We start from the raw sequence: 20,503 nt of genomic DNA on the forward strand, positions 1-20,503 counted from the left end.
AAGATACGGGGACAGGAATGTAATTTTTCCCTAAAGTACTTACTGTATTTTTCACCTTATAGGACACAATTTTCCCCCTCCAAAAATGAAGGGGAAATGTGTGTGCGTCCTATGGGGTGAATACAGGCTTTCGCTGAAGCCTGGAGAGCGAGAGGGGTCGGTGCGCACCGATCCCTCTCGCTCTCCAGGCTTCAGGAAGCTCTGCGCAACCCTCGGGAGCCCGGCGTGAAGCCACGCCGGTCTCCCGAGGGTTGCGCAGAGCTGCCTGCACTCCCGGGCTTCGTGCAGCTCTGTGCAACCCTAGGGAGCCTGGTGCAAAGTCGCGCCGGGCTCCCAAAGGTTGTGCAGAGCTGCCTGCATTCCGAAGCCTGGGTCGCACTGAAGAGCGCGCCCGGGCTTCGCGCAGCTCTCCGCAAGCATGGGGAGACTGGCGTGGCTCCCTAGGCTTGCGGATAGCAGGCTGTTCTGGGGGCTGGGGTTGGGGGAAGCTCGGGCTTCCCCCGTGCCAGACCCGTGCCGGGGGGGGGGGTAAAAAAAAATTCTTTATTTCCCCCTCCAAAAAACTAGGTGCGTCCTATGGGTAGGTGCGTCCCATGGGGCGAAAAATACGGTATGTCCTGATTTGATGGGTTATACAGTGGTGCCTCAGGTTACATACGCTTCAGCTTACATACGCTTCAGGTTATAGACTCCTAACCCAGAAATAGTGCTTCAAGTGAAGAACTTTGCTTCAGGATGAGAACAGAAATCATACTCTGGCGGCGCAGCGGCAGCAGGAGGCCCCATTAGCTAAAGTGGTGCTTCAGGTTAAGAACAGTTTCAGGTTAAGTACGGACCTCCGGAACGAATTAAGTACTTAACCTGAGGTACCACTGTACATGTATTGGAGAAGGTAGTTATCTTTCTGGCAGACATTTGCACCAAGTTCTGTAGTAACATCTTGCTACCCTTTTATGAATTAGCATTTTCACCTTTGTGTTGGTAAATAAATATACAATAAGTGTATTAAGTATGCATACTTTCCTAATCTCTCACTAACAGATGAGCATTGCTTTTGGTTCTTTTATTGTCCATCGAAGTTGGGTATAACTTGCAATAGTGGTGAAGCATTTTAATGATATATAAATAAGAACCTTCCTGCCAGTAGCTTTGTCAACAACGAACTGTGCATCATTTCTAAGTTTCCTTAGCCCTCTTCACACATCAGACATAGGAAGCTAGTGCATTCATTGAAAGGGGCAGTGGGCCCAGCGTTTCTTTAGCAAGGCACCTTCGTCTCTTCTGTATAGCAACTCTACTCTTTCCTTTCAGGACTGACAGTCCTGCCCCTTTGGAAGCTACAGTGCTTTCTGCCACCGGCGCCTGTGTTGTTATTTCTAGAGAGGATTTATAGCATTTTGGGATAAGGCTCCAATGAAGTTATTAATCAGAGAGATGGAAGAGTCCAGCACAGTTTATGGTGTGATGTGGATGAAAAGAGAATTCTGAATATTAATGTCTCAGATAATGATTAGGAGATAGAGAAGAATTTGAGGGGGGGGGATGTAGGAAGGAAGGACAGGAAGCATTGTGGGTAAATATATGCAGCTTCTGGTGGTGATTACCCTCCAAGTAATTAGTTTTTAAAGCAGGCAGACGTTTCAGGAGCCACTTACTCTGAGCTGCTTTAATTATTTATGTTCTCTTTTATTCTTAATATTTATGGCGGGTCCTCTTTTAAACAGGAGTCGCGTGGTGCAATGGGGCCACTCATCCCGAACAGAGATCCCTCTCTGTCACAGGTCCCATTCCTCTTCCCCCCCCCCACCCCAAACTGGATGTTCCTTGACAACAGCCCCTGGCTGGAGTCAGTCCTGCAGACAAGTTTATCTCTGTGTTTTCTCTCTCCCCTCTCCTTTCGATAGGATGACAAATGGGATGTCAAGAATTCCACAAGACCCCCACCCTACACTGCAGAAGCGTCTCACACTCCTCCATTAAGGCAGCAAACAGTAAACAATGCCTGTGCCCCCACTTCCAAATAAGCTTTATTGAAATACAGTAATATTCCGACCAAATAATCATGGCAGCCACCTGGAATAATTGCGTTTTATGAAATGGGTTCTATGGGTGGGGTGGGGGTAAAATATAAAAATGCACCAGGAAAATAAATGCAACTCAACCCCTAGATCGTCTCCCTAATTTCAGTTGTGGCTTGTATCTCTGTGTGCGCTACATTCCCAACCTGTCATCCAGCACACGTGTGCACATTAAAATTTTTTTTTTGCAAAGCATGTACACTTAGAAAATCAGTTGACTTTCAAACGATAGGAGTGGCTTGGTCCAGGGAGTCTTATTTTAAATGTTAGCAATGTAAGTTTTTGGTTGTATGCAGTATGTATGTAGCTTTTGGTTGTATGTAGTTTGTTTTCTGCTTTGAACCTTTGGTTTATAAATGTGTCAGACAGAACAACCTCACAGGGTTGCTGTGTGGATAAAGTGTGTGTGTGTTGGAAGCTGTCACATATGCTGCGTTTAGCTCATTGGAGAAAAGGGAGAAGAGGCAAGGTATGAATGGAATGATCTATAGTGTCCTAGTGTGATCTACATTGGTAAGCCTTGCAGAGACAAAGGCACACACACCTGTGTCATTGGTGCCACTTGTGCCCCACATTGAATATCCCAGGTTACACAGAATTTTAGAGCTACAGGAAGGGAAGTCTCACTGCACAGTACAAGGGACTTTTGGATACAGCAACAAGGAGTCACTACCATTCAGTTGCCAAATGATTCTACCACCCAACTCATAGGAAGCTGCCCTATACAGAATTGGACCATTGGTTTGTCTAACTCAATATGCTCTCCACTGGCTGCCAGTGGCTGTCCATGGTTTTGTACAGGAGTCTGTCCTAGTCCTACCTGGATATGCTGGGGATTGAACCTGGTACCTTCTGCATGCAAAGCAGAGCTAGGTCCTGCTCACTGAGCTACGGCCTTTCTCTAGGTCTAAGCCTAAAATGGATTGCAGTAGTGTCAAATCTATAAAATTGGCATATAATATCATTTGTCTTCCTCCCACCAATGGCTCAGCAAACATGCACAGTCTTGAAGGATGGAGATGTTGTTAATGTCTGCAACCCACACTATGGAAAACAATATAAATGTTAAGACAATAAGATCGAAAAGATAAAATTCGTTTTTTGGTAGCATTTGATACCATAGTTCAAGAAGATACGGAGCAGGGTGGTGATGGGAGAAGCCATATTAGTTTGCTACAGAAAAATCAACCAAGTCAGAATTGGTCCCTTAAAGACTAACAGATTTATTGTGGCAAAGGCTTTCTTGGGTCAGAGCCCAGCTTTTAAAAGCAATAATGTGATACAGTGGGCTATGGCCCAGGAAATCTTACACCACAAAAAATGGGTGAGTTGTTAAAGGTGCCACAGGATCCCTTGTTTTTTATTAACCAAGAAGTGTTTTTAAGTGTAGTCACTGACAACTGTTTGGGGGCCATGCTCGAATTGTTCGCCTCATGCTGCTAGGATGATCCTACAGAATGGCAACGAGGAATGTATTGGCCTCTCTTCATACACTTCCTGTGGAGTTCTGCTCCACCTCCTCCTGTTGCTGCTGGCTCGGGCCGGAGGACAAAACTACATAGAAATATGGAGTAAGGTATGACTGTACTGTGCTGGCGATGCCCAGTTTGGTAGATTTATTTTTGGGCTGTGGCTGAAGGTGGTAGAGCCAACTGAACACAGGCTCTAAAAGTATGAGAAAGGGAGAAGAACCTCTCTGTCCACTTATTCCATACCTTGTTTCATTTAATACACCTCTATCATGTCCCTCCTCTCACCATTTTTCTAACCTGAAAAGCCCCAACTGCTGAAACCTTTCCACATATGGAAGTTTCTTCAGCATCTCGATAATTTAGGTTGCCTTTTTCTGCAACTTTTCCAATTCTGTGGTATCATTTTTGAGGCAAGGTGACTAGAAATGCACACGGTATGCCAAGTTTGTCTTAATTTTAAAATTATTAACACCATACCTTGTTTTTTACAATGTGAATTATTTTGTATTTCTCATTGTTTTTAATATTTTACATTCAATAGTATGCTTAACATATTTTATTGTGTTTTATGTGCTGTGTTTTCTTCTTGACCAATATATGTGCTGTTAGTAACTGATAAGTCATTACAATAATGGAGTTATATTTTTGATCCTTTTTGTAATAATCCTTAATATGGCATTCATTTTTTTCCACAGCTGCCATGCACTGGGTCAACCCTTTAATGGAGCTATGGACCACCACTACCACCCCAAGATCCCTTTCCCAGGACCAGTTGGTAAGACCTCATCTGCATATGTTGTAAACCACCTAAAGGTTTTGGGGTGTTGTTGCTTTACAATCAAGTGGTACAGTGATTGGTTACTTTTTAACTTGCATCACCACTATTTGCCTCAATTCCGTCAGATTCCGTTCCTGAAAATATCAGTTCAGGAACGGCAATCTGCCATACTGCTTCTGCACTGAAGATGGGGGCAGGGGGAGAGACAATCAAGCATCTCTGCAAAATAAGTTACTATCTTTCTCACCACCCCATATTTGTTGCAACGTTTGGTCCATTTGCAAAAGAACCTTTAGAAGCTGGGAGAGCAGTTGGGCAAAAGCGTAGTTCACAGGTAAAGCTTACAGAAAATATACCTTTTGGCCCTGAAGACAACAATAATCCTTCTGACATTTTCCATTTGAAACATTTATTTTTGGGAAATACATATTAAACACTATTATTTATACAAAACAGAACTAAATTTGTCATAATGCATACAATCCTCAAAAAGGCCATTTTTTAATAGATTTGGATGATTTATTTTTTTTGGTTTCATTCGGTAAAACCTCCCCCCGCCCCGAAGTACAATATAAAAGGAGAAAGCCATTTTTGTCTTGCTTTCGCTGGCTGAGATATTGGCAAACGAGATACAATGCATTTTAATTTTTATGTTGCTGAAGTGCATCTAAAAAACCAAGAGACATTCTCTATTACCCTTTTCATAGTCTTAAACACTTGAAATATATATATTTTTAGTTAATACAATTTTTATTTTGCTAAAATATAGCAAGTCAGCAAGTAAAAAAAATAATTTTCCTCAGCTTAACACAGCTCAGTAAAGAGTCCTCCGTTTATTCATTTTTACGTTTGGGAGGCACAACACAAAAAGTTAACATGGCAGGCTTAGATTTAACTTGCAACACAAAAACAACAACAACGTATGAGTGCCTCTGAGCAAAGAATATGTGCAGATACATCCATTGGGGGCCATGAGTGGCAAAACAAGTGAACTAAATGCCTGACACAGTTTTTGAGTCATAAAGGAAAGCATTTGTCAGGGAACACTGTGGAAGCAGCAAGTAAGCTCTTGGGAAGTCTTGGTTAGAGTCAGTTTGTAGGCTTGCATCCTAAGGACATGCAAGACGAAAGTGGCCACTGGCTGAGATCCCTGTGTGTTGTGTGTTAAAGTGTGAAGCATTCCCCTTAGGCATGCTGAGAGTGGGCTACATCAGTGCCAGTGAGAGCAAGATGAAAACTTATCATTTGCCTTTTCTGAAAGCCAGGCATTAGCATGCCCGTTCTGTTCTTTGCAGCTCCACAAGAGGGCAGCATGGCTCAGAGCTTTCCACTTTGGAAAAGGAGCTGTGATGAGAGTCTTCTGCACATGGCACAAGAGTTGGTGGTTCTATAGAGCTGGCTACTTAACATTTGCTGTCTGAGGAAGAGAAAGCTGTGACTGCTGGTTCTCTTGGTTATTCTTCCATAACTGTGAACATGGCCTCTGCCCCTCCAAATCGGGTAAGTGTTTAGCAAGCAGTTCTTTCCCCCTTTCTCTGTAAAGAGATGTTTCCTCTGACAAACCCGGAAGTTGCACAAATGAACCAAATGGGTTGCACAAATGAACTTCTGGGTTTGTCAGAGTTTAGTTGCCTGACTACTGGAGTTAAGACTGACTGAAGTATTCGAATGAAATCAATGTTAAAAAGAACCCTTTGAGCAACTGGCACAACTTTGCTTCAATATTAAAATGTGGCATGGAAAGTAGGCATAGGACCTCAAGTATTCGGGCCAGCTGATGGGGCAAACAGCTTCCACATGATCCCTACTTCACAACCACCCTCAAGCACAGAGATCATCTGGAAAATTGTATTGTGTAAATTGACAATCTTAGATTAAGCTGTGTGCTTAACCAAGGGCCATGCATTACTGCAGAATGCATGCAAGATCCTGGGGCTCAGCATTTAATACAGAGCAGGGGGTGGAGAACCTGTGGCTCTGCAGATGTTGTTGCTTGCCCATTGCTCAGGGATGATGGGAGTTGGGGTTTGAGCAACAGCATCTGCAAGATTACAGGTTCCCTATCCCTTTTTGCATGCATGGCCCATCTATATGTGCAGACCTAAGGAATTTTAGCCACAGATAGTTAGAAAAGTTATACACACATAAAGCTGCACAATGAGAAACAGCCAGGAACACACACACCCCATAGCCTCTCTAACATTTTAAATAAGAAACAGGTTAAAACAAGAGCTCGAAAGATTGAACTCTTTTCAGCTGAGATTAAAGGGACAGGGGGATTGGGGAGGAGAGGAATGTCCTAAGAATCAAGGTGACTTACATTTGATCCCATAGTAGACCTTTTCTCCAGTGAGCAAGCTGGCTCCCTATTATTGCTGGCTTTTTTTAAAAGGAAAGGGGATATAGATCAGACATGCAGGGAGTAAGATGTGCATAGTGCTGGGTGGAATTGTGCCTTCTGATAATACTCCATTCACTCTACCATCACGTTAAAAAACTTTTATCTAGGTCATGAAAATCTTCACTTGAAATGGGTGGAGATAAGATACAAAAGAGAGAGGAACACAAACACACGTACACACACACACACACACTAAAAACAAACATACAATGCTTTTCCCCTTCTCACTCTGGTTTACAGAACAATAAACCTTTGGCACTAGGAAATCAAGTGGCTCAAGAGGAAGATTACCATAGACTTGAACCACTGAAACAAAGAAGGCAGACAGGAGCACCTCTCTTTTCTCTCTCACTTTCATAAGGGTGGGGAGATGCTTTGGTGGCATGTCTGACCTAGCATCCACCAGTGCCTCACCAGGCCTGTATCAACCAAGTTGCTAATGAAAGCTTCCTCATCCAGATCACCTGGTCAGGATTGCAACTTTTGTTGCTTTAACTGGAGGTGAAACTGCATGGATAGGATATGGAATGTGCGACACCTTCTTCTCTCTTTCACGCAGCCCTGTGCCCCATACTTAATAGCTTCAACTCATGGCACAACACAAGGTATCACATTCAACTTCAACACTAGGGCAGCTGTCTATGAAACTTACAGTTCACCTCCCAATTGACCAAAGGGGACAGGGGTCAGTCTGTGCTTTCTAACAATGTCCATCTCAGCCTTAGTAGAAGCTCCCCCAGAGTTTCAAGAAAGGGACACTCACCTATCACAGTAAAGGACCTATGGCAAGGATGCCACAACTAAAGTAAAACATCAAACCAATGCATATCCTGTTGAGGTTCCCTCTCAACCTCATCCCCTCCCTAGGGATCAGTAACTACAGCCTACACAGAAGAACAGAATAGATGTTTCACATCACAGACACTAGAAAAGAGAAAGACACTACATTTATTACAGAAAAGTACTGTTATTTGGTCAGTTAATGTCAGCAGCTTGGGTACTGTTGGCGGAGAGGGGAAAACAACAGTGGCATAGAGTTTATATGGGGTTTTTCTTGGGTTTTGTTTTTTTTTAACGAAAAGAAAAGTGTGGGGCGGGAGGGGGAGAGGAAGAGAGCAGGCTGGGTCCTTGCTTAGGCATGGAGTGTTACATTTCATTGGCCACCAACTCCTCTTTGTCAGCTACGCCATTGGAGAGCATATTCTGGCCTTCATTCAAGCGTTTGACTCTGTAGGCTTCAAAATGGATGCTACTGGTAATGTCCTTGATGTTTTGCATGTGTGTCCTACGGGAAGGAGGAGAGAGGATTAAAAAGAGATCTTTCTGATGTTGGAAATAAAATCAACAACAGCTTGACACAGGAATGTAACAGAGAAGGGCTGTAAAAGCAGTGCCTTGCCGATGCAAAATCTGAGATGCTGCTCTTGACATCTTCAGTAACTTTGGCAGACCCCTGCCTGAAACTCTGCTGCTAGTTAGAATGGACAGCACTGGGGTAGATTGACCCAGATGGTCTCTCTTTGTCAGATTCCTATGACAGGGCAGCTGAGTGCTGCCATGGGAAGTAAGTATAGTAGACCAGGATACCTTAATAAGCGCCTGAACCCTCATATCCCAACTGGTTCACTGAGATCATCACTGCTAGTTGCCTCCTAGGTTACAGAGGGACAACTGGCCTCAACCAGGAGTTGGGCACATGGTATTGCTGGAACACTTTTCCAACAGAGATTTGGCAGGCAGACTCACTTTTTGCAGGCATCCATTGATGACCTTTTTATGCTGACAAGCTTTTACAGCTGTTTAGGTGGGTTTTTTTTTTATTAGCCAGCCACTTTAATGGTTACCTATATTGTTTTTATTGGAGTTTTATGTTTAAATGTTGTATAAACTGCCCTGGTATTTTATGATATGGTGGTGCAAAAATACTTTTATTTACAAATAAATAAATGAGTTACTAGCAGCAGTACCAGCTGTGGGGTGGTAGCATCCAGGATGCATTGGCTGTGATGCTACTTCAGATAAATAGACATTACACACATGTGCATCTGTGGAAATACTTGTGTGTGTACACACACACACACACACACACACACACACCAAAGTTGTACATATTCTACTCTTAAATCGCAGAAACAAAATTAAGGAATCTTGAATTAACACCCCCCCCCACCTCTTTCTCCCTTGAAACTGTTACCAACCTGATCAAGAGATCCCGCAAGTATGCGAACTCACAATGCGTTGTATTCTCAACTGTAAAAGAAGGATACAATACTTGATATGAGCACAAAATCAATACACACTAGACTTCAGATTCACAAACCACATCAATACCCAAAGAACTTGCAAGTGTCTGGAGCATAGTTTAAATTCTCAATAGTGGCCCTTGAAGATCTAGCATAGGTTAGAACAGGGCTAGCTGTGCCCTCTAGATGTTGTTGGGCTCCCAGCTCTCATTAGCCCCTGCCAGCATGGCCAAAGGTCAGGGGTTATGGGAGTTGGGTGTCTAACAACATCTGGAAGACAGCCGGTTCCTCACCCCCTGGGTTTGAGGAACAGGACAAGTTCTTCACAGTGTCTAAACAGCGTTGCCTTGGGACTCTCTCTTTACAGAGTGTGTGTAGAGTGTCCCCACTCTCAATCATTTATATATAGGCAACAAGGCAAGTGTCATGAGTCCAAGAAGACCCTGCTTTGTGATGGCCTCACTGATTTCATGAGTTACCAAGGATTGGCCACAGGGGGGAACCAGAAGGCTTAAAATGAACTGCCTTTCTTCTCAGAGAAACCCTGCTTTGAGAAAAATGCTTCTAAGGAGCCAAAGAATCACAAATGAGAAAAACCCACAGAAATAAAAAGGTGGCAACAAGTGTAGCTTGTGCCGCTAGATGTACAAAAAGAGTAAAACGGGGGAGGGGAATCATTTGATGTTACAGTTGACACGGTAGAGGCAATTTTGAGGGAACACACTGCAAACATTTCCTGTAGGAAATCACAAGTTTCTCAAACTGTGGCGATCTATGAGCGCCATTCAGACACCCCATGAAAGCTTGTGGAGTAGTCAAGAGTAGCTGTAGTAGCCGAAGTATATGAGATACTCTTGCATATTCCAAAAGGTACCTGAGTATCTGTAACTGACTCTGCCCTTGTTTAATAATCTACAGGGTCTGGGGCAAAGCAGGCTCACAAGGCTCTGGATTTGTGGTTTTCATCATACAGTGCGCTTGCGCAGTCTACTAATTCCCCACCCAAATCTACCAGTTAAAGGGGCTTTTCTCAGCAGCCTGGCCTAAGGTCCATGACTTTCATTTCATTTCAAATATTTAAGAGTAAAGCTCTCTCAAAGTGGCTTCCATAATAAACAAATATCTCCTGCCTACCAAATATACTCTCCCAGTTGTATTAAGATCCTATATTTAGCATGAATTAAATCCTTAGTATTTATACGGCATCATCAGTACACAGGGTTGGTCCAAGAAGTTTACAGCCTAAAATTCAACACAGGGGCACCACAAAGGAAAAATAGAGAGAAGCAGAAGCAGGGATCAAATAGGGAGGCAATGTGTGCTTATTTAATTTGCATGCACTTAGTCTTAGTTACAGGGGAGGCCACAGTCGCAGTAGAGATTTGGCCAATGCCCAAGCCACAGATTGCTGTGAGGCAGGTTTGATGGCCCTTGGCTGTCAGGGGTTGGGGTATCAGGCAGGAAGGAAAGACAGGTAGGGCAGGAAAACTGTAGGAAAAGGCTGAGACCTACCCTACCAGCGGCTGCGTCTTTCCAGGTGCCTGATGACTTTGCAGGATCAATGCCTCTGCTCAGCTGAATAGAGGCATCAATCCTATGGGGGTGCAGCCACTGCTTTGGAAGCAGCTTTTCTGCACCAACCCTGAGCGGTGCCAGTTGCTACTTCTTCATGAGCAGAGCAACTTCCCTTGCATGAAGAGAAGCCACTTGCAAAGGAGCAACACTGCACAGGATCAAATAGCCCCTCTTGCCAGCAGTGAGAGGAACCAGTGCTGACTCTTGCTCCTCCACAAGCAGTTTGTTTCCCTCATGTGCAGGGAAGCTGCTCACAAAGGAGCAGCATTGTGCAGGATCAGATGTTCCAGTTTGCCAGCTGGCAAGCAAGAGCATCTGATCCCGTGCGGTCCTCATCTTGACCATACTTTTAAATCCTATTTTAACTTTTTTATTTTAAAAACAAACAAACCCTGAGTCCTGCTCCCTCAAATTTCTTAGGGATGGATCCTGGGAAAGGTAGGTGTCCCCAGGGGCCTCCAAGGTGGATAGGCCTGTCACAGATTGTTCCTGCAGCAGATCAGCGGGGCTCTGCACAGCCCTACTGATGACCACTGGGGGGGGGAGTGCTGTTGCAGCCCAGGAGATTGGATGGGCCTCTAAGGTGTTTCTTTGGCAGTCGTTAACGGTTTAAAGATGACTAGGAAGCAAGAGACAGGAGAAAGAGCTCTTACCTTCAATTGTGCCCCACTTTGTCTTCCTTCCCAGAATTCGCCTTCCATTTATCTGGTATTCCTGGTCACTGCCCACCACAGCAAACGGGATCATTTCCTACAGTTAAATTGCTAAGTGTCAGAAATTGGGGCTCATGAAATCCAACCCTTCTTCATTAAGTCGGAAATGTGTTAATTCCTGTTACCCCACCACCACTATCACCACCACATACTCCTTTATTTCAGAGAGTTCCAACATCCACTTTAGCTCTTCTGAGCCAGTGAAACAGGTTAAGAGGGTCACCCAGCCAAACTAGGCAAGCCTCTCCTGGACACTGGCTCATGAGGGATGAGCGATTTTGAGAATTTCACAGGCAAAACTGACTTTTCACTTAAGTATTCTTTTCCTTGACAAATGACCATTGAGAAGGATGCTTTAGGCTCTGTTTGCCTTCGAGCAAATGCTAAACAAGTGTTAAGAAAAGACCGCTCACTTACTCTAAATTTCTCATTTATTAGTCGGTCTTCAGAGTCCTCATCAAACTGTTTCTGTGGGTAGACATCAATGCCATTGGCAAGGAGATCTGCTGTGATCTGTGGGAAAAACAATGCAGGGAACAGAAGAAGCCTGTGGTTAGTCAGAAATGCTAATAAAATACCTTTATTGAAAAAGCTATCATAAGAATGTAAATACACCTTTGCTGGATCAGGCCATTGGCCCACCTAGTCTAGCACCCCAATCTCACAGTGGATGCCCAGATGCCCATAGGAAGCCAGGAATGTGGACCTGAGCCCACTTTACAGCATCTGGTATTCAGAGGCACACTGCTCCAACAGTGGAGTCCTCAAACTGGAGCAGATGGGAATCGCAGTATGTGGCCATGTTCTTCATCAAGCCAGCTGCTGCCATGGTCTGAGGCCCATGATGTAGAAACCTTACCAATGGTAAGGGTGCCTGAGTTCTGAACAGCATCTGGGAAAAGACTTGGGAAACTGATGGACAGCGTGCCTTGGGTTCCAAGGAAGGGTTCCTTCCTTATCGTAAATAAACAACAACTAGATAGTTGACTAGATAAATTGGCTTTTTCCAACCTGGGCTCTTCCAACTCCAACCCCCACTGGCCATGCTGACATGGACTAGTGGGAGTTTGGAGTCCAACAACATCTGCAGAGCCACAAGCTACCCAGTCCCTGTTCTGTATGAAAAGCAGAGTCCAGGATCTTGCATATACCCTGCAGAGTACAGCTCTTGGTTAAATGACACCCGGTTGGAGAAGGTGGAGATACAATATTAAATACTAAGTGCAGTGCAGTTCTAAGGAGCATTAAAGTTTGAGGGTGACATTTTTGGTACATCTCCTTGATCCATGCTGCTTAATGCAGCTTCACAAACAGATGTTTTACTCCAAGGGCAACAATGGTTGGAAATTGACCCATGCCCTCAATTTCCTACTACAGTCGTACCTTGGAAGTCGAACAGAATCCATTCCAGAGGTCCATTCGGCTTCCAAAACATTTGGAAACCAAAGCATGGCTTCTGATTGGCTGCAGGAAGCTCCTGCAGCCAATCAGAAGCGGCATCAGACTTTCGACTTCCAAATATCGTTCGAAAACTGGAACACTCACTTCCGGGTTTCGATCGTTCAGGAACTGATTTGTTTGGGAGCCAAGGTGTTTGAGATCCAAGGTACGACTGTACAAGGAGAAATTCAGGGTTAATTTCCAGTTACTGGGTCAAAAGGTAGCAATGGAAGATAGAAGGATAGGTAGCCAGAGCAGGATGAGAGCAGCATATACACCTCTTAAGTTATTAGTCACATGGCTGGGCATATGTTGCAGAGTTAGGTGGAAAAAGCAGGGGGTTGATGGTACACTTCTGTAGCCATTTGGACAGCAGGCCTGGACTGTCTTTAAAATCCAGGAGAAAGATTTGCAGAAGGAAAAAGAATCAGAATGGGAAATTGAATTTATTCCTTCTCCACAGAGAGAGAGAGAGACCAAGCCAAGAGAAATACATGCAATGGCTTGGAGATCAATGAAGACCTTTTCGTCTCACCATGCAAAATTGCTCTGAGCTGCGGCCCGAGGAATGTGCTGGGCTCCTAGCCAGCGACTGGGATTCAGAGACCTGCACAGGGGAAGCAGCAGGAGAGGACACTAGATCCTCAGAAAGGTCAGAGAAGAAGGCACCATCCCTCTTACCCTTTGCTTGAAGTAGTCCCTCTCCTCTAGCGTTAATGTGTCTGCTTTGGCGATGACAGGGACAATGTTGACCACTTTGCTCAGGCGCCTCATGAATTCAATGTCCAGCGGCCGGAGGCTAAAAGCAAAATAAAAGGACTTCTTAAAATGAAAAGGAGACCAAGGATGCTGAGACATAAGACATTCCACTTCCCAACTGATCTAGGGTGTGAAGTAGAGGTGGGTGAAGGCTCTGGTCCTTCTGCCCCACCAGTCAGGTATCCTCTTGCCTCTAACATGACTACGTTCTCAATAGGTAACCAAATGGGGACTGGAAACGCTATTTGGTCGCTGTAAGTTGATCACTTAGGCTGCTGGTTATGAAGCAGGCCTTCATGACCAGGTGAGCCAGACAGTGCCTGTCTGTGAGGCGTACATTGCAGGGTGGTTTTCCTGGAAGCATTTGTGGCAATTGCCACCAACAGATATATGATGATTGCAACAGACAAAGAGCAAGTGAGAGCAAACTACACCTGAACACATTTAAGCATTTTAGACATAGACATTGTTGCTAGATGGACTAGATGTCCTAGACCAGGGCTACATTGAGGACAAAGGGTTAAAGCCCCCCCCCCCGTTTACTTTTTAAAAAAAGAAGTGTGTTTTCGCTAATTTGGCCCTAAGTCTCAAGACAGATTACATTTCTCTCCACCTTATATGCAGCTATAAATCCTGCTAGTGTATGCACAATGGATGCTTCTTGGCCTGTGGAGTCACAGGTTCAAGTCATTCTCTCAGCCCAGCCTACTCTACAGGGTTACTAAGAGGAAAAAACAGGGTTAACCCCTTTGTATGCCACTCTGAGTGGCAAGAATAAATGCAATGGACAAACAAACTGAGCATTATGGGTTAGGAATTTGCTACACGTCACATGCATTTGCAGAAAAATATGGAGGTGGATTATTGGATGGAGTAGCTTTAATCACTGCTACATGGGACAAATATGTTGTTTTCTTTGTCTTATGTGCATCCGCACCACAGGCACATCTGTCACTTATGATTGACCATACACTGCATAAAAGCTTTTGGGGGTGCGGGGTGATCTAGGGGAGTGGTAATCCAAATAGGAAAAATCAACATGTGTGAAGCACCCTCACTGTGCAGGAATCAGCAAAAACAGAAGGCCCAAGAATTTCAGCTCCTAGAAGCCTTCCTAATTAGGGATTGTTTTTGCCAACGAACACAATGCCAAATGCTTAGCAGACCAAAAGTGCACGCACACACACACCACCAGCTTTCCAAAATATCTTGGCTGGGTCTGCCTGTTTACAGGGAGTAGCCATTTCATACCAATGACCCACAAAAAGAAAGTGTGCTTTGTTTTTTGCATTAATCCTGAAAGCGAGTTAAGCAGCTTCACGGCGCCACAGCACTATTACTCTACTCTGCACTCAGCAAGGTAGTCAGGACCGAATTAAACCTGAGTTTGCATCAACACTGGTCTAGCTAAGCAAAGGGGCAAATCCTGGCTGCAGGGGCTATAAGCTGTTTCCTCTACTAGTCCTACCAGTTTGCCTCCTGGCGGGGACGGGGGGCAGATCCATTCAACCACCCTCCTCCAGAAAAAAAAGAGGAACATGAGAGTTTTGATTGGATTTTTATTTTTAATCTTTTTGGCCTGCAAGGCTTCTGCACGTGGCTTGGCACACTTTGCCAAGGGAGGGAAAAGCCGCTAGCAGAAGAACAGAGCCTGTTAGAATGAAGAGCTCAAGGAGACGATGACAGTACTGAACATCTTCTACATGCACACACACACGGATGACAAGCAGAGAAGCCAGAGAAGTGTGAGCGCCTGGAAAGAGTGCTCCACAGTAGAGTTGGGTAGGTGAGTATGAAGGTCCCAGTGTCAGCCTGCCATATGAGGGCAAGTGTGGGATACCAGAGAGGAGGCTGCTTGCTGAGGAGATGCACCCAATTTAGAGACCTTGGGCCATTTAAAATGGGCCTTAGGTACCTGAAAGGATTCTGCTGGTTGTTTCATCACAGGATTTTGTATTTTATGCTAAATGTCACAGTGCACCCTGAGTATTCCGAGGGTGAAAGGTGGGTTATAAATCTTCTAAATAAGTACTGCTAGTATTTGTTTCTAACCTCATCACCATGATGAAAAAGACTCACAATGCATCCTTTTATTTATGCATGTTATGTAGCAGGAAAACTCAGGGGATGTGTGAGTGCGAACACAGAAGGTAGAACAGTAGAGTGTTCTGCAAGGTGGGGCAGGGTCTACCAAAGCTATTATCTTCCAAGCAAGTGGTACTGCCATCAGAAGAAAAGGTGAGGGATGCCACTTGTACAGGCCACTCTCTCATAAAAATGGTGTGGAAGCAGCTAAGTTGTTAACTATGAGTGGGATTCACCCAACACACCCCATAAGCAGAAGCCCTGTGCAAGGGCTTTGACTTAACACACTGGGGGCTTTCCCCTCTCTTTTTTCTCTTTGCATGCCCCCCAATTGCCTTGGGAGGTCAGGAAAACCCACAGAATAGTGCACAGGGGATCACTTCATCAAGCAAGCTGACACACATGTGCAGAAGGAACAGTCCACACATCATGGCATTGAATTCTCCCTATTCAGCATGACTTAGTCCTGTATTTAAAAGGTATGTGCAGGTGCACCACAGTGACACAGGATGTTCTGGTTAAGATGGTCACTTGCTCTTTTATGACCTACTAAAACCACTTAAATTTTGCACTTTTATTCAGCATCTTTTAGTCAAGATGCTGAATATAATGTTTTTTATATATTTATAATGCTATAATGCTTTTAATGGTTTTTAGTGATGATACAATTTGTGCAGATGGATTCACAGTCAGTGTCACACCAGACTAGATACTCAGCTCTGACTCACAGCTTTGGTTTTCATTTATCCCTTTGCTCTGAAGCAGGCAGTGTCTGAAAACATGTCGCACCATCCACCAAAAGGCACAACACAAGCTGTCCTCCAGACATAGAATCAAGCCCTTTACCACATAGTGAAGTTATGAGCACAGAGGATGACAAGAAGTTCCTGTACATCATGGTACTGTTTCTCAAATCAGCATCCACATCAGGAAATCACAGAGTCAACTCAGCCTCTACAGTCTGACGTGGAGCTTGTAACACAAACACATGGTGGCCTAGTTTGGATGACACACTTAAGTCAGCAGATGGTTAGGTTCTCTAACCATCAAGTAGTATATAAATTTTGTTAAATAAATAAATAAAAACCTGATCTGGCTTGTGGGCAAGTTTTCCATATTTCCCCTACCCAAGATTTGTTCTTTGTTGAAGCTCATAGTTAACAATGAGCCCCGGTATAAATGGCACACTAAGCCAAAGCATGGCTTAACTATGTGCCCAGAGAGGAGCAAAACAGCTGCAAACTCCCCTCTAGGAGCTTGTGCATTTGCATAGTCCCAGTAAACCAGAGTTTGGCTTTGTGAGCTGTGCAAAGCAAGAGAAGAGGGAGGGAGGGAGGGAGAGAGAGAGAGAAAGAAATACAGAGTACTGGAGCAAGCATCAGTAGAGCTGCAGAGTTAAGAAGGTGTCCTGATTCACAACCGCTTGGATTTTCCAGATGTCAAAATAGAGCCTGATGGTGAATTTATAAGGTGGGGAGTGTTTGCAATGTTAGTACCTTGGCCACTCCATCCCTCCACTCCAGTATAAAATAACTCGGCCCTTTAAAAATGAGTTTTACTGTCCTGGGGAACATCAGACTGGTCTCAAGTCTTGCTCGTTCAGAATGGCCCGTCCTGATATATATGAAACACAGATGCACAGCTCAGCTACAAGAGGACAGGGAAGTCATCAGATGATTTGCACAAAAGTTCTACTTTAGAGCAAGCTAAAAATGAGAAGCTTTCACAAATGCTGGTAGACGGTTTTGAGATAGGGGCAGGCAATCCGTCAAACTAGGGCTGTAATGAGATGGGACAATAGCTCTGGCTTACAGACTGGAGCAAGGGATTCAAAAGGCTCGTAAAAGCCACTCTGAGCTTTCCCGGTTCTCGCCTGTCTCAGTATATGATAAATATTTATGACTATTGCAAAAAAGAAAAGAAAAAAGAAAAATAGACTTCAGCTGAATTGAATTTAATCCAAATTCCATCATCCCAGAAAGCAGTGCTCAGTGCAAGCTGGCCTCATGTCTCAAAGGCACTGAAGTTTGATGTATAATATGCTAATACAGGCAGCGTGTGAAAAATGCATGCCTTGCAGAGAGATGGTGCCAAAACCCACGGGTGGCTTAATTAGAAGAGGGAGAAACCAAAGACATATTTTGATCTTATTGGCATGTTTGGGGGCTTTTGTGTATCTGGAAGCCTGAATGCCTTGGTGGCTATAACCTGCCATCCACACCACCTCTCTCCCTGCAGTGGTTTCCTGACTAGGAAAGACCCATGAAAATCCCTCCTAGTTCATGGACATCATCATGAATCACATGATATTTCCATGATATTGCTCAGCTATTTCCATGCTTCTCTCCACAACTCTGAGGGCTATAAGCTTTTAGTTTTTGAAGTATGAGATCCAGTGGAGTCTGCGTATGGTGCTGGGTTCTGGATTACGCAGCATAACCACATCCATGTGTCTCTTAATACGAATAAAATACACTTCTCACACTCCAAACTAAAGGAATATGGCAAGCGGCCCAATCATCATTAGGTGTCTGCCAAAAAAACTTCACAGATTAGTGAGCAACCCCTGTGGAGGAGCATCTATGACATTTACCAACCAAGAACAACCTGACAGCAAATAGAGGATCCAGTTGCACCACAGTTCTGTCATTAACAAGGTAAGTTAAGTATGCATTTCATAGACTCCCAGAGTTGGAAGGAACTGTGAGGGTCATTTAGTCCAACCCCCTGCAGTATAGGAATCTTTTACCCCACATGGGGCTTGAGCTTACAACCCTGAGATTAAGAGTCTCATGCTCTACTGACTGAGCTATTCCAGCTATAGATTTTGCATACGGTGTACATCAATTGGAGACCCATCCCTGGTACAAGTGGAGAGGAGCAAGCTTCTAATTCCCCCAATTATGAAAATATTTGTGGAGATTTCACAACATGGCAGACATGGATAGGCTGGCAGCGAAATACACACATGCAAGCAACACACATCTGTGTATGACTAAAAAGTAACAGAAGCAGCCTTGGGTCTCTTGAGGAAGGAGTGGGGGGAAAGCAGGATTGTAAAGAGCGAAGACATATCTACATGCAAGCTGAGTCTTCTGCCTACCAACACACACACACACACACACACACCCTTCTGAACCTACAGGAATATATAATTATATTCGGTATCAAGCAGACTGTGCCAAACTAGCATTCCATGATAAGCAGGCAGGTTAGAGAGTTTGGATTTGATATCCCGCTTTATCACTACCCGAAGGAGTCTCAAAGCGGCTAACATTCTCCTTTCCCTTCCTCCCTCACAACAAACACTCTGTGAGGTGAGTGGGGCTGAGAGACTTCAAAGAAGTGTGACTAGCCCAAGGTCACCCAGCAGCTGCATGTGGAGGAGCGGGGACGGGAACCCGGTTCACCAGATTACGAATCTACCACTCTTAACCACTACAGCACACTGGTTAAGGGAAAGTGAGGTGTACTATCATTCCCATTGGAAAGCCTTGTTACAACTAATTTCAGTCACCAAACTGCAGCCACTGAAGTGGGATGATACGCCATGCTAAAGAAGTTCTAGTGCACTGAGAACTATCAGGAGATCCAGAGTTCTCCATGTGCTTTTTTACTGTCCCTCACTAAGGTTTTTCTTCTGCTCCTCACCCCCACCCCCCATTCATAACCTGCCAGCTAAGCTGCAACTCAAGTTCATTCAGAAACACGTTCTCACCCATCCCTAGGTCTGTGTCCTCAACTCAAAACACAACGATAAAAACCCCACACAATGATATAAAAAACCCAAGACATCCATTTTGACATTGGCGAAGAAAACCAACAGCCCAAGAACAAGCCGTCTGTGGCCGCTGCCAAGGGAACACCTAGTTCTAACCTCCAGCAGGGGTATCACACTACTTGTAGCCAAAAGCAATTTCAGGGACATGAAAGCCAGTGATGGGGTGTCTCATAGCTTCAAAACCATTTCCTATATTGGAAACACATGTTCCTGGGAGAAGGGGAATACATGAGGCAGACTTCTAGGCACCGATTACCATGCAAGCAGCAGGGCGAGAGGAAAGCTGCGGGGCGCCATTAGACGGGCAGTCTAATGTTTCAGTGGCTACATACGTGGGAAAGAGAAATGTAGATTTACACACTGACTCCCAGTGAGGGTGTGTGTGGAGCAGGTCCTTTACATGCTGGGAATCAGCACCTATCGCAGAGCCCTAACAGAAAAGGGGTGTGAGCACAAGGGTGTCTCAAAATAGTGCTAACAAGGCTTTAAGGCCTGTTTGAAGCCAGGGACTGACTATTGTCAGCATTTGCCATGTTCCAGATAAGAATCTTTACTCACATTAAGACTCAGGACCAACTGGTGGAATTTGGTCTTCATTCATGATCTCTTATTTATTTTTTATCCTGCCCTTCCTTCCTCCAAAGGATCGTATTTGCCAGGTTTTATGGCAGAGCTTTCCAAACTTTTCATGTTGATGACACACTTTTTAGACATGCATCATTTCATGACACAGTAATTCAGTTTTACAAGCAAATTGGAGGTTAAACTAAATCCCTTCCAGCCCTGGGAGGAGCGTGGGGAGCATTCGGATGACACACCTACACACTAACATATCGTGACACAGAGTTTGGAAAGCTCTGGTTGATGGTGTACCCCCTCTTTCCCCCCCATGAGGCAGGTTACCTTGAGAAACGGGTGAGCGAGGATTTGAACCTGGCTCTCAAAACAGCCCAATATTCCAACCGTTACACCCTATGAATGTTCCGACTCATGAGCTGCAAAAGGAACCCCTGTTTGAGAAAATTCAGCATAAAGAAAAAGGTACTAAGAAACCAATCTCAAGGAGACAAAAAAGGGAAGTGTCAGTAGCAGGCAAGTAAGTATCTAGAATCTGGGGCATGAGATTTATTTGCTCTGCTCCTCTTGGAAACAGGGAGGTGGTACAGTCCAAAAGGAGA

The 20,503-nt window shown here is 44.5% G+C and overlaps 1 protein-coding gene and 1 long non-coding RNA gene across 9 annotated transcripts in view; one reads left to right on the top strand and one right to left on the bottom strand.

Moving 5' to 3' along the window:
* The first annotated feature begins 1,084 nt into the window (after positions 1–1,084).
* On the top strand, positions 1,085–20,500 carry LOC310699605. 2 transcript variants are annotated; one of them, XR_014522147.1, is made up of 4 exons: positions 1,085–4,325; positions 13,164–13,352; positions 15,046–16,023; positions 16,307–20,500. It is a non-coding gene; the product is annotated as an uncharacterized lncRNA (long non-coding RNA). The 2 variants fall into 2 exon arrangements; XR_014522148.1 differs by having other exon boundaries at positions 16,310–20,500.
* SEPTIN9 (septin 9) overlaps positions 4,721–20,503 on the bottom strand; it is a 217,685-nt gene continuing 201,902 nt past the window's right edge. For all 7 annotated transcript variants that reach the window (XM_083487581.1, XM_083487584.1, XM_083487583.1 and 4 more), the window contains 5 exons: positions 13,382–13,499; positions 11,678–11,773; positions 11,201–11,297; positions 8,928–8,979; positions 4,721–8,014 (listed from right to left, as the gene is read on the bottom strand). In XM_083487581.1, the coding sequence (XP_083343707.1) occupies positions 7,876–8,014; positions 8,928–8,979; positions 11,201–11,297; positions 11,678–11,773; positions 13,382–13,499 (502 nt within the window). In that variant the 3' untranslated portion in view covers positions 4,721–7,875. The remainder of the gene's footprint in view (positions 8,015–8,927; positions 8,980–11,200; positions 11,298–11,677; positions 11,774–13,381; positions 13,500–20,503) is intronic.

This window comes from Podarcis liolepis (assembly GCF_965112155.1).
Source record: "Podarcis liolepis genome assembly, chromosome: 2".
NCBI classification, from domain to species: domain Eukaryota; kingdom Metazoa; phylum Chordata; class Lepidosauria; order Squamata; family Lacertidae; genus Podarcis; species Podarcis liolepis.